At 41.5% G+C, this 17581-nt stretch overlaps 1 protein-coding gene across 2 annotated transcripts in view; it reads right to left on the reverse strand.

Annotated features, from left to right (window-relative positions):
• The window catches only part of SLC22A23 (solute carrier family 22 member 23), a 108646-nt gene that overhangs the window by 69139 nt on the left and 21926 nt on the right, over positions 1-17581 (reverse strand). For both annotated transcript variants that reach the window (XM_002197765.7, XM_012571520.5), the window contains exon 3: positions 17250-17404. In XM_002197765.7, coding sequence (XP_002197801.6) covers positions 17250-17404 — 155 coding nt within the window. The remainder of the gene's footprint in view (positions 1-17249; positions 17405-17581) is intronic.

The raw sequence follows: 17581 nt of genomic DNA on the forward strand, positions 1-17581 counted from the left end.
GAAACATGACAATGATTAAGGGCTTTCAAGTACATCTATTTTTCCCTTAAAATATCTGGGATGGAAAATACTGGGACATAAGAGATTAGGCCTGTTGGAGTTTGAAGAGACACTCCTTAACATCCTTGCCTTTCTAAAGTCAGGTTAGTCAGGTTAGAACACCCGAAACTCAGATAGTCAGAATAGGGATGGGCACAAGTGCCCTCAAGACATTGTAGTTTTGGGGTTGCTGATATGTACGTGCAAAGATCACCCAGTTTTGTGAGGGAAAGCAGAGCGTATTCTTTGTTTGAATGAAGAATAGGTGCTATCAGATAACAGGAATTAAGTTTCACCTCAGTGTATTCAACCCAACTGAACTCCAAACCACCCATTTATAGATAGGAAACGCAAAAAAGCAAAAATAATGTTTTACCGTGTTTGGCTGTGAGTCATTGAGTTGAGCAACTCCAGCTAGCAGTATTCAACATGGTTAAATGAAAATGTTGGTAGGGAGGCTGGAATCTCAGCAATTTCTCAAGGGATTAATTTACTGTGTTGTCTCTCAAAGGGAGGGGCTTGAAGTCTCTAATGTGTGTATCACTATACTCTGAGTATTAAACAGGACAGGGCAAACAATGGCCAAGCTGGCTATCCTCCAGCTAATCATTCTGCTTTGACTCAGAATCATCTGTGAGTTGCTGCTGAAAACCAATTGCTTGTTTAATGGGGCAGAAGGATGAAATAAATTTCAATATGCATCTCTAAAGTGTCCCTCTCATGTAAAAGTGCTGCCTGAGGGAGTAAGAGACACGTACATTTCCTTCTGCTTGTGCCAGTTTTACTTCCAATTTGCTATCTCTACAGGTACCAAATTCTAAAATTATGTGGAGAAAGAAACTGCAGCTGAATGCAAACTGTCTCTCTTTGGTTTAGCGCATTCTCAAGACACAGACAGAACTTCTCCAGGGAGGTGACAGCCATACACCCAAGTGAGATTAGTTAACACTGACTCATCAGGTGTTTCATTAAGAAGCTGTGTCAAGGAAGAAACCAAGTGCGGTGAGCAATGCTCATGCCAGCAGCGCGGTGCTCTGGGGAGAAGTGGTGCCTGCTGGGGTGGAGGACGTTTCAGGGACAGATGACACTGGCACGGCTGGGCAAGTCAGCCCAGGCCTGTCTCTCTCCCAAGGAGCAAAAGCCATTAAGTGGCACTGCCCAGAAATTAGGATCAATAGTAATGCAGAAACACACACACACATTATGTGCTTTTGGTCAGGGGAGGAGCACTCAAACCAGATCAAAATGAATTTGCTGACTGCAGGGCATCCCATAATCTTTTTCCATACCAACACTTAAAGACAATAGCATCGTCTGGGACTTCACCTTTTTTTCTCTTTTAAACAATAAAATTTTCCTAAGCTGAGAAATAATTCAATTGTACATTCTAACTTGGAAATGACAAGTTAGAATGTTAAAAGCATTAACAGAGAACACAGGACTTTGCTGTTGATTTTGCTGCTGTGTTTTTTAAATTATGATTTTATGACAGAACATCCACACACGCACAATTTATGTGATCCTTTGCTGACACAAACCAGAAAACAGAAATTTATTCTGCTTTAGGAAAGCATAAGACAGACCAGTCTGGACTAGTGGTCAAAACACCACCTCCACAACCCACCCACATACTCCCTGTGCTTTGTAGCCACATTCCATTAGTCTGTGGCTATCACACAAGGAAACATTCCTATGTCACAAATGCCTGTGTACCCGCTGACCAGGCACTGCACAGCGCTGTGCCCATCTTTACACACAATATCGAGGTGCCAGCCCAACTTTGCAGTTATCTGGAAAGCAGGCATTCCCAGAAGCATGGCTAGCTTCCTCTGTGTCCCTCACCACAGCTCCACGAGCAGCCTCAAGGTGCTGGAGGCAATGCAAGTGACAGTGGACAGTCTGCCAAGCTGTTAATGTCAAAGGCTCCAGGTTCACTTGCTGCCACCGTAAGCAATTTCCATCACTCCAGACAAGCCTAAGAGATCATGCACATACACAAAAGTCTCCTCCTATGTCACACGCAATGCATTAACATTACAAAAGGAACCAAGCACTCGAGTGTTCTAGAATTAAAAAGCCTGTGTTTAATGCTTGTCAATTGACCGCCTGATCTCATATCAATTTTATCATCATATGAATAACTAAGTTTGCACTGTGCTTTTTCACCACGCTGTCTTAACGGGATAAAGTACATAAAAAGACTAAATGCTTCCAGCTCCCATAAAAAGGATACAATAGAAATGAAGAAAACACAGACACCAGTACTTGGGAATTTGTTTCAGTAAATTTCAGCGGTGTGCAGGACACCAGGAGTAATGTCTGCAGATTTGGGGAGCAACTGTCTCCCACCAAATGCCCACACTGCACACAAGTATCAAATCACAACATACTGAGCTGGAAGTGACCCACAAGGATCAAGCCCAACACAGCCTTGTGGGCACCCCCCAGAGTCCAACCATGTGCCTGTTCCAGGCCATTTTGGATTACAGTATTTTCTAAAGCCAGTCTCTGGTCACTAAGAGCTTGATGAAGAGGAAGACAGGTGAAAGAATTGTGTGGGAGACTGTGCCAACAATAGATTATACATGCTGTCTGTGTGGGATGAGGAGTTTTTATCCCATGAGAAATTTTAATATTTTGACATCTGCTTTCACCGAATCTGTCCATGTTGCTTAAGGATTCCCATGATACAACAGACTAGTTTAGCAAGGAAAGAGTCTGCAATGAACACATAATCTAGAAATGAGGAATAAAACACACATAGCATTTAAAAGTAACACATTTCACATTTGAAAGTAACACATTATCTCCAGCGACCAAAGATATTAAATGTGACCCAAAACAAATCATCCATGGTTTCTCCACCACAAGGAGATACCAGAAAAGCCAAATATTTTCTGTAGAAAATTTCTATCACAATACAGTACAGTTTTCAAAGAAGAAATGTGTGTATATGTGCATACATACATGCATATATATTAATTTTTATTTACATATATTTATTTTTAGGCAATCATCTCCTCCTCTAAGACACATTCTCCAATATGCTCTACTTTCCTTTTAGTGCTCCCTCATGTGCCTTTGACCAGTTTGCTGCCATTCACTCACTCATCTAGCTTTGGTAGGTCTGCTGCTAGTATTCCAGAATTCCAATTGATAAAAGGCCACAACTTGCCACTAAAAGCAGTTGAGTGAGAGTCTCTTCCTCTCCCTGACTTTTCCATGCGAGGGTGGTCAGCTCAGCTGCAGTCCATACAAGCACCATTCCTCATCCATCATTTCTTTCTTTAGTGGGGGTCCAAAGACTGCAGCCATGTCAGACAAGGTTGTGTGATGCCATTAGAAAATTTTACACTTCAAGAATTCAATTTTCCTCACAGAGGAAAATTGATTTTTTTCCCTTTTGATTTTACTCCACCTGAAGTGTACTCTGCAGTACACAAGAAACTCATCTAAATATAGTTCATCTTGAGCACAGAGACATTGTGGTATGAGAAGGAAAGAGCACACTACTGGTTATGGTTCCCTTGTCTGCACCAATTCCACTGCTGGTGCAAACACACAATAATCCTGGGGTGGATCTGTCAAAAACACAGAGCAGAGAGTATTTTGTATTTATTTTGTTTAAGCCACATCACCTCACACAGTTGATTTTTAATGCAGCTACAAAACCAGCCAAATTGGCAAAGTTCAGGAGGTGTCAACATGTGGCAGAAAATTCTGACACTGGCAGTGTTTTTTTGAGAGCTGTAATGTATGGCTACACCTTTGTTCAGTTTTCAGATTTAGCTTCAGGAGATAATGCTGGTCAGGATGCAGTTTGTCACTCCATCACAAAAGTCCACCTTTCAGCATTCTCACCTCCCCTGGCATTTACCTCCAACATTTGCATATGTTTGCTCCCTAAATGGATGTTTCAACAAAAGAGCAGAAAATCGGCTCAGCAAATTGAATTTTTGTTAATTTGTAGGCTGGATTATGCGGCTGAACAACCAGCAGAGAGGAAGCGGATGCAGAGTGGAATGCAGGTGAGCAGGGCTGCTCCTCCTTGCATCAGCAGCCACTGGGATTCCCCCAGGTTGGGAGTTAAGGTGCAGTTACATGACTGCAAACACATTTCTCCTACAGGGTGACCACATTAACAGGAATATCCTGTTAACAGCTATATCAAATAATTACTGAGCATTGGTATCTTAACAGGATCACAGTTGCAGCACGGTTCCCATGCAGTAAGACTTTTCCTTAAAGACCTTCAGAGGAGCACCAACACTCCGAGGAAGGAGCAAATGACCACCTAGGCACCACCAGGTACCTGTGCCAGGGCAGGATTAGGCTGTTTCAGAGGTACCTGTGCTGCTGCCAAGATCTACAAGTACAGACAACATGGAATGGCTTTGCCAACCACATCCTATTCCCATCCTCATTCACCAGTTTGCAGAACAAACAGAAAATTGAAGTTTCAACAAATTGTATGTTTAGGTTACTCAAATGTGTGATAATTTTATATTTGCAGTTAAGTGAAATTAAACCTAATGACTTTTACACTGAACGCCTGTCTTGAAATTGTCTCAAGGTTTACATTTCTAAAGTACCATTTCATACCAATTACACATTGTACAAATGTAACTGCCATGCAGAATATTAAAAAAAAACAGCTTAAACATTTTTGCTTTGGCATTTAGTCTTCTTGCACTAGTAGCTTTAATTTAAGTCATTAAAATTCTATTTGATATTAGAATTATGCATAATATTTTGCAGTCCAGTATTCCAATTCAGAATCATCAGGAAAAACTTGTTTTCACATAAATCTTAGTGAACACTCCTAATATATTATAACAAGGGTTGTAGTGTACCTTTCTCATAGATGTCTTCTCCAAAGAATAAACACTATTTCATTCCACTGCTGAGAAAGTGAAATTCACTTTTCAGTGAGTACAGTTTTCAGTACTGGCATTTATAACAAAACAAACAGGAGACACTGCTGAAGCCTAAACACATAAATCCAGAAACTTCTTTTTGTATTTCCTACTTCACACAGTGCATTTTAAAATAGGAATGGGCATGCTATAGTCAGACATTCTCAGGCAGTCATCTAACTAGCAATCAAAAATTAATTCAGAAAGCGGTAATAATAAATTGAAAAACAAAAGAAAACAACAAAACCCCCAAACGACAAAAACCAAAACCAAACCAAATAAACAAAGACACCCACATGCTTTGACAATCCCAAAGACTTTGAAAATGTTCTGATTAAAAGACCAAGGTTACAGGAGCTCGACAGATAATTCAGCACAGAGAACATATTTCAGCATCTTTATCCTAGACACAAACATCATTATCTTGGCCCCCCAGTTCAAGACCTAACCTTTCTTATCTCAAATCCAAAAAATAAAATCTAGTCTCATTGAAGGGTGAAATTTACTGAGTAAAACTGATGGCAGCATCAAAATGACCTTTACAAAGCAACTCTTCACAGTACTGAAATATCAGATTGATGGTCTACATTTCTGCTCTTCAAGGTTAGCACTGCCAAGTTCATGATCAAGATGTTTTGGTCTGAATCACAGATTTTTTGTTGTCATCGGCAGTCTGAAGGGTTTTATTTATTCACTAATTTGGATGTTGCTAAGAAAAGCCAGCCAGAAAAGTGGAAATCTTGTAAGTAGGACCTGATCATATTTGGTTCTCCAGCTGAGCTTCAGAAGTTTTCAATAAATCCAAAGCCAGGCTTCTCACTGTGAAAGCTTAAATAAATAAAGTTAAAGCCATACAGATCTCTGTAAATTATTTTTAAGAATTGCTTTTCTATGCTGCCAGTTTATTTGCTCTTCTTGAATTTAGTCAGTGCCTAGAAAAGGTGGAAGGACTTCCATCTGCTACTACTTCAAAGACAGCTATCCTGAAAGGAAGCATCAACCTGTCCAAGACATATGTTGCTCAATGTATTAGATCTGCTTCTCTGCCAAGATGCAATTAAACACTGTCTAATCTTTAAAAAGCCTGCAAGAAAAAAGTTTTAAATACCACATTTGACAATGACCCACAGTGAATTAAGTTCAGCTTCACCATGACTTGCAACAGACTCATCTGTTTACACCAAGGGAATTTCCTGACCCGAGGTTGCTGCAGTAAGCTTGCAAGAATTGATTCATTTGCACTTCAAGCAAGCTGCAAGGGCTCTTAAACTGCTTCTACAGCGGGGCATTATGGCAAGGCAAATTTATACCATGAACCTTGCAGTCCCTCCTCTCTCCTTGACTCCCCAGGCACCTTCTCTCCACCTTTGTCTACCTATGCTTATTCCACCCTGCAGTGAGCTTTTGTGAATAGAAAGACCAGGGGGAAACTGACTTAAAACCAAACCAAACAGCCAAATCAACAGTTTACTGCTTGTTCACACTGCTGAATCAGATCACTGTAGGACCAGCCAGGGTAGGATGGACATTCCCAGACCAGGCACAGCCAGGTCAACTTAGGCTGTCCCTGAGCAGCTGCCAGATTCTCCTGCAGGACAACAGCTCCAGCCTGTTCCTCCTGCACTGTCATTTTGAGATTTTTAACTGCTCCCAGAATCAGTGCAGAGAGGATCAGACACATAAACAAAAGTCCCTGTCCCGCTTGGGCCAGCAGGTGGGTTATTTCTCCAGAAGGCCACTCCAGCTAGGTATTCCACCTGCACAGCGCTGCCAGGGGCAGAGCACACTGCAGCTCCTGCCTGTCACCTGAGCAGCACTGGGCAAGCAGGACATGCTTCTGGGGCCTGAAGGAGGGATAGAGATTATAGGCAAATAAAAGTATCCTAGTCAGAAGTCAAATCCAAAGCTGTCCTGGCAGGAAAAAGCATTGGTATGCCTAATGCAAGTCCTGCCAGGTACTAAAAACTTCCCTGCCAGGATCTCAGCAAAGGACAGCACCAAGGCAGCAGCGCTACTCACATTCACACATGCCAGCATGACGTGCTGCCAGCTTTGTCTGGCCATCTTTTTGTTTCCAAAACAACTAGGACACAGAATCTTTAATTGCTGCTATTATTCTTCATTGGATTGGAGAAGATTTCTTGTTTTAGAAAAATATCTGCCACATTGTCTTTTATCACAGCATGAGAGAGGAGTCAGTTGTGGTACATACTGTATAGTCTGGTTTTGTTTTTTTAAATTTTCCTCTTTGGGTCATGCATTAGCTATTCTTCTTCTCTTCTTTGGCACATGTTACTAACCTTAGACCCACACAAAACACCTATCCTCAGGGAAAGACCACCATTAAACAAAAAGGTCAGGAAGGGAGGAAAGGCACCTGCATGAATGTCTTTTTATTGAAATATAACACTCAGTTAAAAAGGATGAAGTCTGTCTCCTGAAAAGGCAAATCCATCATGTTAAAGGTTTGCAAGATGCAGACTGGATTTTGCATATTTTCTTCCAGACTTAGCATAGACACTAAAGAAAAAAAAAAAGCAGAATGGGACAACTGATTGGACAGAATTGGACAACAGCTGATTCATTATTCTAAACTCATACATGACACCTGAAAAGACTAATATGTGTACAGTCAAGGTTGATATAATCAAAGCTTCTCCTGCCCAAATTCCAAAGCATTGGAGTTCAGTAATTGGGTTTCTCTGTTGTACAGACACAAGAGAAACAATTTCTTTTTTTCAAGAGATGACAAACACTGACAGTTTTATTTATTTATTTAGCTTTCAAAGCAGAGTCATTTTTAATGGATGTATAATTCAAAAGCTCTTTAATTAATTTTCCTCCAGCTTCCTAGAAAGACAGATTCGGCTTTCTGCATTGAAAAACAAGTCAGTCAAGTTCTAGGCAAAGAACTCCAACCAAACCTTTCAAAGTCAAAGCTATAAATGAAACAAAAATGGGATGTTATTAGGAACACTGGTTGCAATTTCACCGCATAAGCTACTTCCAGCATTACACAATCTTTAAGCTGCTCTTATTTTTCCTTCCTGCCTTCAATCCATTTTTGTTTGCTATAATAATAGTATAAAACCCCACAGAAATTCTTCCTTTATATTGCTTTTTGCCTCACCACATTATTGATTTTGCTTTCTGTGCTTTTTTTGTCACTTTACTTTCTTCTGTTAATTGAGTGCTCCATATCCAGGAGACAGATACAGTGCCACAAGTACAGGACTGAAATCTGAGTGGAAACAACAGTGGAACTGGAAAAAGTCTCTGAAGAGCTGGCAGCCTGATACTCTGTTCCTTCTGGACAGCAGTTTCACATCAAGATGAAAACTCTAGGGATCCATTTATTTATTTATTTTGGACAACAACTCTGGTGCTTAAATATCTGTTGAACTCAGTGCTTCATAGAGAAAATGCCCTCTTCTTTTCCCCATGGAATTAATCTCAAGTGTCTGGATAACAGCAACATAAAATAACCTACCTATGTCTTAGTACCAGGAGACAGGTTCTCCAGTGTACATTTTTAATAAAATCACAATTCCAGTGTACAGTGCTCCAGCAGAGCTTGCCCTCCTCCACTGCACCATGGCACTTCTCAGGTCCTACCCCAGCGAGGCATGTGCAAACACTGCTCTCCCCTGCTGCTTCTGCCAGAGATTATTCTCCTCAGAGAATAAGCAACAGCAGAGTGAAATATATGTCCTTAACCTAGTACACTGATTATGCGAGCTAAGTCACTGGTGGAGATGTATTTGCACTTCAATCCTGACTGCAAGGGAGAGGGCTGAGGCATCGCTGTACAAGAGGGTGGTCTCTGCCGTGGGACCAGGGCAGAAAGCTGGAAGGAGAGGCCACAAGAATTTTTAGCTGCCCAAAATTCCTACAAGCACAAGCCAGTTAGAAAGAAATGCTGGGACATCCGGGAGCTGGGGATATCACCCAGAGAGGTGCAAGAACATGGATATAAAATTTCTGATGCAAGTACTGGATTATGCTGGATTCCACAATTCAGCACAGGCACTTCATCAAGAGACAACTATTTTTCCAAGTCCCTGAACCTTCTTCAAGCACCCTTTTTCTCTAGTATACTAGCTGGTTTTTTTTCCAGACCTAATGTCAATAATTGCCACAATAAAAGTTGACAAAGTCCATGCTGAATGTGTACATGAATAAAGCAGACATACAGCTTATATATCCAAAACTAGAGCAGTACAAAGATTTGCACATCATTCATTAGACTTCAGTAAACTGATTTCTTCTCTCACAATTCATACCATAACCAGAATTCAAAGAATGTGAACAAACAAGTTTCCAAGATATTAGCCAGCACTTAAGTCTCAACTTATCTCTAAAAACTACAAAAGTGTCTGTACAAGTCATTTAAGAAGGGACTAGATGTTCTCAAAAGACAAAAACATAGCTCATATTTTTAAGTCCATCAATAATTGCAGCATATAACTTATGAACAAATTCATTCACAATGCTACATCAAGTTGTTTTTTTTAAAAAAAAAAAAATGAGCACTGGAATGGCGTGTATAATTGAATTATGTACACTGTCAACAAATAAAATGAAGAATTAAAACAAAAGTGAACTTTTTATTGTATCTGACTAAATAATACACACTTGCAGAATTACTGCAATGAGCACTGCCTGCAAATTTCATGCTTTGAGTGAAATTTAATTAACTTGAACTAGTAAAAATCCCACAGGGTTATATTATTTGTAAGTGAGAAAATGGGAGTCATGTCTGCGTGACTAGGAATGGGAATTTGGCTAGCCTTGTTTCATTATGGTTCCTCTTGAAAGGCACATAAATATTTATGTGAATTTCTGCTGACAAAACTGACATTTGTTGCTGGACTTAAACATTCAAAGTCACTACAGATAACTTCTATATGTACTTTCTACATTGACACAGCTTTTCCTCTGTGCACATCCTGTTGCTATAACTTGGCTTGTTTTCCTGACAAGCTAACCTGTAGGGATAAGCAGGAAAGGGAAGTAAAGCACTGTTCATTCCTAGGTGATTTATGAAGCTATGCATCCTTCCTTCTGCAGCAAAAAGTTGGCACACGCACACACAAAAAAATGCGTGTTTATCTGTGCCCTCACTGGAAGAAGCATCTGGGGGAAAAACAAATCCAACCCTGAATGCTGCCTGTCTTAAGTACAACTCCTGAGAACGTCACTGCTTGTGTCATTTCCAACACTAGCCCATCCTGTTTTCAAGTGTTGCCAAGTGCTGGGACACAGATGAGGAGCAGAGCAACTAAAACTCAGTAAGCCAACAGTCTCAGCACAAGTCTCTGCAAAAAGTTTAGCCTCCTGTTAGGAAAAATTAACAAGATTTAAAAAAACCAAAGTCACTTAGACATGGCCTGCATGGATGTGTGCACATGTGTTATAGGAAGCTTTTACTACCAGCCACCCTACACAACACAGAACATGAGCTTGGATCTATGTAGCAAGAAAAAGCTATTTAGCAGCTTACAGCAAGAGGGAAAACCCCCAACAAACCAGCAGAGGGAAAAGACACTTCACAATTTATTCTTACAGTGAGGCTATAACACCAGCTGTGTCAAAGAGTTGCAAGTGAAAGGCAACTTTTTGGATTTAACTATTTTAAACATTGCCTTATAGTCTAAAGTCATTAGTTGTATGAGCAGCTGAGACAATGCAAAGGAATTTGGAGGAGGAAGAGAAAAGCCCCTCTCATTTCCTTTTAGCGGCAGCAAGCTTTCAGCTGTGAAACTTATGAATCTATTTGACATTGCTCAGAATAAAAAAAACCCCACCAATTAAAAAAATCCCTAAAAGTGTAATTACAGTTCTGAACAGTTACATATTTGCATGACAGAAGGTAAGATTTTGCAGACTGAGCATACCCAGAGTGTTGGAGCTGGTCTGGAACAATTAAATGACAGACACTTTAAATGGTAAAAATGCAAGCTGTGTTCTGAGCTGGGGAAAATTGCAAGTGTACTGTAATCTCATCTGATTGTCATCATCACAAGTGTAACAACTTCAGTGTTCCATCTTAATTGCATTCACAATTGACCAGTCATACAAAAAGTACCTCAAATAAAATTAATTCCTTAGGCTTTTTGTCACACTGACAACATACAAGATTTTCAGCAACTGAAATGGAAAAATTGATTAAAATTACATTTGCTGCAATACCTGTATCAAGCAAACATCTTCCAGCCTTCCAAGGAGCTTTAGAAAGAGCCTACTTTTATTCTCCTTTGGCATACTTGAAGACTTGGTATAAATTAATTTCAAGTGGGCTACCTTCAATGGTACATTTTTAAAGGATTCAGGACAATATATTAGCAATGCTTCAAGGGCACCTCTGCTCCAGAAGACAATGTGTAGGAGTTAAAATAAGGATGAGGGTCCATGTGCCCTAATGGCAGACATTGTGTCCTTCAAAAGGGCACCAACCTACCTACTCTAACCATCAGGAAAAGGAAGGAAATTCAGCAGAAGTAATGAGGAAAAAGAGACAGACCATTTTGAGTTGTGATCTGACTATAGTGAGGGAAGCAACGTCGAACAGGGAGATTTATACTTATAAGGAGAGTACTGCAATTCCAATAACCTTTTCCACTCTTGCATAAATTGAGCCCCCAGGCACTTGATAAAAGGCATGCACAGCACTTTTTTTGAGCAGCTGGAGAGTTCCTACTGCATACTATTTTTTTTTTAACAGCTCTACCACAAAGATTGTAGCAAAAATTGTAGCATTGCTGTTTCCAGAAAATCACATTCCAGCTCAATGATAGAACAGCCTGTGGTGGCCATATAAACAAAGTTATTCTGTATCATTTAACAATTAATGGCCACTTTAAGGTGAGCCAGTTATCATTTTTTGTTCAGTGGATCCCTCTGTGATCACTCCTACCAGATCTGCATCAAGTGACTCAGACAAAGGAAGGCTGGTTACATAAACAGAAGGTAGGTGGCTTAACAACCTTGATCTTATCACAGACCTGTCAGTGGAGAGAACTCCATGTTACTGCAGATCTAACTCACATGTCAATGCACTGGAAAGAAATCAGATATTTTCCACATCCTACAGTTTGGGAATGCTTTGCAGGGTTATTTATTGAGCCAGTTCAGATTACACAGAACAGCTTCAGAGCCTGCTGCTTCCAGTGCTTCACCTGCCTTGCCAAGGCCATGCTTGCTAGTAAAGAGTCATGAGAAGAAAATGAAGAATGAAATCAATTATAAACTTGGAATGCTTCAGGATTTCAGAGCCTATACACTTTTGGAAAATAAAGGAGGAAAAGAAAAAAAAAACATAAATCTTACCCTTTCGATTAATGTGACTGGAAGCAAAATTATTTTATAAATCTGACATCACTACAGCCCAACACTCAGAGCAGCTCCATTTTGGCACTTGCTTATTCTTCAGTCAGCAGCAAACTTTCTAGCACTCTGCTCCAGCTTTTCAGCACACATGTTTAAAAAAAATCTTAAGAAGCAACATTTAGCCTCTCAGATCACTGCAATTTACAGGAGCAAGAGCTTAGACTGACCTAGCTATAAACAAGAAAGATATATCACAGCTGGACATCCTAACTGAAAGCCTTTTCCAAGCTTCCACAGGCTTTTGAAACACAACCTATGATTTTCATCAGTGTTTCTACCTTTTTTCTCCCAACAGTGAGACAGAAGAAACATGCCCACTCATTCTGCCAACTATGCATTGGAGGGACACCCCTGCTTCCTTGCTCCAACCTTAGATGTTGTCTTCTTTCCAGCACAGCTATTTCTAGAGCTTATTTACCAGTTCATTCAAGTCTAGACTTTCGAATTTTGCAGCATAATCTGTAGCTCAGTCACCCATGAAACTGCTGAACAGCCTGCAATTGTGTGCAAATCCACACTGCGGCTTGTGCTGCTTGAGCTCAGGTACAGTCATTAGCAACAGCACTTTAATGGGAAGCTCTTTAAATCTGCCAGGAGCATTTGCCTGAAAAATATCTCTTCCTCTTCTTCTTCCCCTGAAATAGTTTAATTAATACCAAATACTTTGGCTCCAGAAAGTGACAAAAGCAGGGATCTTGACTGTGAAACAGACACAGCATAGGACAAGAACTGGAAGGGAAGGCTTTTTCCCCTTCATTCATTTAATGGCCCTGCCCAGTGTGAGCCCCCACTCCCACTCTATTCCCCAGGCTCAGGCAGCATTGTGCCCAGTAGATCTCCCAGAGGAAGCAGGGGACATGATCAGAGGGCACAATCCACTGACAGTGGCACGCTTGGTGGTCTCCAGGGGGAAGGGGGATGGCTTGCCTGGCAGAGGGCTCAGGCAGATGCTGGCACCAGCCTGACTTGGGCAGCAGTATGTGAGAAGAAAGATATGAAGGGGAAACTCCTGCCCTCAGCCATGAGAGGTCTGGTGTCAGCTGATGGCAACGAGCCCTAAGGAAGGGAGCTGTGCTGAGCCAGCCAAAGCATCTGCCCTTCCCCACAAGCACCCAGGAAAAGGCTGCTTTGTGGTCAGGGCCGAGGCAATGACCCAGTGAGACGAAAGTGGCCCAGATGAAACACCCTCCCCACCCTCAAAATAATCAGATTTGCTCTCTCCCACGACTTCCACATTTGCTGAGTGTACTTGGTCCCACGTGAGTTGCAACAGCAAGCAAAGCTATCTGCATGAGACTGTCATGCCTCTCCTGCTGCGGCAAATCCACAGATACCAGCAGAGGCATTACTCAGGCACCCGTGACCCTGCTCAGGGCTTCCACACCTCTTTCTCTCAGCCTGTCCAAAGGACAATTCCTCTCAGGGCCATCTTAGGGTTTTCCCCCCAGTGGGTAAACTCAAACCTCCTGTCCTTGGACTGGGCAGCAGGCTGTGGCACCATGCATCCATCTACGCTGACAAGGCCAGAATGCCCATCCTTCCTCTCTGGATATGCATACAGTGACAAATACCAAACAGAAGGCACTCTGGGAAAAAACCAGCTTTCCCCTGCCTTCTCTTAACCTGTCTTCCTCCAGTCTCCAATCTATATATAATCTCTTCTACGTCTAGCTGCTGGGCAGGCCATACATGCCCTTCCAGCCACCGTGGCCAGAGCACTCCTTTTCATCCCTTCACCATTGCTCTCTCCAGGAGATTTTGCCACTGGTCCCAGCACACTCCTCCAACAAGAAGTGTCCCATTACCGCAGAAATCTGCTAAGCAAGGATAGTGGGGGACCCACCCAGCATATCACAGCAGGCAGTTCCAGCTCTGTGCATCACATTGCTGCTGAGTGTGGCATACAGGGAGACACTGTACCCTCCTTGACCATACAAGATATGTGCTAACTGCTGAGAAGCAAAGGATTCTATGAAGATTGGTCAGAAAACCCATTTCCAGGCAGGAAAACACTTCTGGAAGACAATAAATGTTCCTCCTGTTCCCCATCAGCATGAAAGAAAAGCCTTTCAAACCTGCATGTGTTTAGTGGAATAGGATCTGCTGCATTTCATTCTCCTGGATGATGCAAGGACCCACAGCAGCCAGAGGGTGAGAGTCCTGGGCTCATTGCCTCTCTGCTTCCCTTCCTCACAACAAGCACCATCCCCTGCACAAAGCCTGTCTCTTCCTGCACCTTCACTAAAAATTTCACCTGAAACACCTCTTCCAACAAACTATGGTAGCTGCAGGAAAAATTTTCAGTTTTACCAACCAACATCCCAAGGTGGGTTCCTTCAGATAAGCCCTGAGCAGGTCCAAGCAAGACGAGGCTGTACTTGGAGGCCACAAGAAGTGAGCTCAGCACAGCACTGAGGAAAGCCTGCAGAGGAGCACAGCAGCTCCATGCTGTGCCTCCATGGAAGGCAGGGCTCATCCCTGGCACACTCTGCACCTTGGGGCACACAGCTTAGGAAACAGCACTATGTTACAAAGAAGAGTGCGGTTTGGATGGTGAAGGCAACTCAATCTTGGCAGCTCAGTGTTTTAAAGACAGCACTTTGGTGTTCTTCTCACTCCCAAAGCATCCTGAACTGTTATTTACAATTTCCCCCAGGCAGGCCATAAATCCAAGCACAACTAGCAAGCTCAACACTGTAAAAGGATCCCAGAGGCAGACTAATTATCTTTGCAGGCTATGCAAGCCTATGCAGTTTTCTTCTGCACAGTAGCTTTGGAAATTTTGGCTAATGGCTGCCACTAACAGGTCAAACTTTTCACTTTCCATTGTTCTGTTCAGGGCAGCCAGGTGGGAGTTCAAGGGCAACAAATCTCCAGGGGAAGAAATCAAGGCCATTAAGGGAAAGGGAAGAGAAGCTATGAATCATAAGAGTACTCCACACAATTTTCCGATTCCAGCAGAAAAGATAGTAAGTAAAGACTGAAAGGAAGCCTAACAGATTATATGAGGACTAAAATCAAAACCACAACCAAAAAGAAAATCCTACAACTCCCATTCTCTTGAGACTAGGGATTACTTCTCTCCAAGTACTCTATTCCAAGGCGACAACTTCTTTTTTGTTTAATTTTTTTAATACAGTAAAAACTCACTCCCCTCATCTCTTGAGACAGAAGGTCAGATTTATCAGAGGCACAGGTGTTGCATCTTTCACATTTTCTCATCTCCAGTCTCCATTTTCTCATCATCCACACCAGAAGTGTGCTGATGTTCAGCCTGTAGCTAATTTCACATTGATCTCTCCTAACACCTACTAGCTCTGTTTAGGCATTGTCTATCCAGACAGTAGTGGTTATAGCAAACACCTGAATTTTAGAGGGGGTGGGGATTAAATAGCAGACTCATATCATTGCTCTGGAGCATGAAGCAACCAGAATATGCCATTTTCTGAATGAAAGCCTGGGCTGACAAGCTATTGTCTGATCTAAAGCAACACATACACTCTTTCACTCCAATCATAAAAATGCCCAGAATGAAACTTCTACTTAGTTGGTATTTCCCCATGAAAATCATCAGCTGCCATCTCTTAAAAGTAAGAAAAAAACCCTCATCTAGTAAGAAAAACTAACATGCTGCAACTGGGCTGTGAAAAATCCTGACAAGCCTATTGTCCAGCTGAACATCACACTAGTAATTGCTGAAGTCCCCTCCCATGGAAGCCACACAGGTTAAATTACTTCCCAATAAAAGTGTAATGTCTCAGTGGTAGTTTCAGTTTTTGGTATAAGATTCTCACTAGAGATAACACGAGCAAAGCCAAGAGATTAAAAAATAATGTATCTTGGGTACCATGTCAGGTATAAAACAAAATGCAATGCAGAGCAAACTTGTCTGTTGCAGTCAGGCCTCTCTCCCCATGGCACAGACCAAAAATAAAACAAAAACTGTGAAACTTAATACTACAAAATACTCTGTGCAAAGTAAGGATACTGTGCTAAATCATGATGGGTTAGATACCATCCACAATAGGAAGTAAATAAAATTTTATGAAGATGTACAGCAACTTCCGGGATATAATTAGATAATACTTTTCCAGAGCCATAATAAAGAGGAGAATATTTTGTGTTTTCTTTGGTTGGTGTGGTGCTACCTGTTAATTACAAACAGCCAAGGAAGCAGAAGATGCTCCCTTGAACATATCCCAGGGACACAGATTAGGCTGGTGGCATCTACGCCAAAGGCAAGGCCTCCAGAGGGGGTTTTCAGGTGCTCTGTCCACTAGTCACCCCAGATGGGAGAATGTAGATGTTTCTTACAAGCTTTCCCTCAAGTTTCTCTCAGAGATTTTTTTTCCCCCCTCATGAAGCTGACAAAAACAACAACAACACCCAAATAAAAACCCCAAAATTACACAACCAAAAAATAAAAAGGAGTTGATAAAAGGACTTCACAATTTCTAATACACTTTTGCTGTAACTTTCCAATCCTGAGGCAGGGACACAGGATATTTCTGCAAGTTATAGAGGAAGTTCTGAAAAAGTGCCAGAGTACAAATTGCTAGAGGCAGCCAAAGTTGTCAGTCTCCCACTGAGCTCAATATTGCAGGGTGAAATCTACTCCCATTACACATTATGGCTATGACCCAGGTAACTTCTAGGTTTAAAAAACAACAGACAAGCCCAAACCATCTTATAACTTTTAAAATGAACTCTGAAACAGCTTCATAGACTGCTTTGTAGTAACCTAAAGAGACAGCTGCAAAAACCTCCTTAGCAAAATTTGGGTTAAAGCTTTTGCAATCAATATAATTCTGGCTTGATCTGTTTGAACAAAAGCAGGAAGCCAGAGAACAGCAAACCACATACTTGATAAAAACCCATTTGTATGGGTGATGAAGGAATACTCACGCAGTGCGTACAGGGACAGGACTATTCCAGCCAGGCAAAATCCCTCGAAAAACCTGAGTGTGCTGAACATGGTCACATTCACTGAGAGTGCCACAGTCAGTCCAAATATCAAAATGAATATGACAGAGAAGAGCAGTACAGGCCGTCGACCAACCCTAAAAATAAGGAAGTATGGAGAAACAGTGTTAAAAACCAGGATGGACATCATGCTGGATCATTAAAACTGGCAAAGAGTGGAACAAGTTAGGCAATCCCTTCCAAATATTGCCACCCATTTTTAATGTTTGTTCCATTCTTTTCTACTTTTTTCTTACTAAATCCCAGAATTCTCT

The sequence above is a fragment of the Taeniopygia guttata genome, chromosome 2 (assembly GCF_048771995.1).
Source record: "Taeniopygia guttata chromosome 2, bTaeGut7.mat, whole genome shotgun sequence".
NCBI lineage: Eukaryota > Metazoa > Chordata > Aves > Passeriformes > Estrildidae > Taeniopygia > Taeniopygia guttata.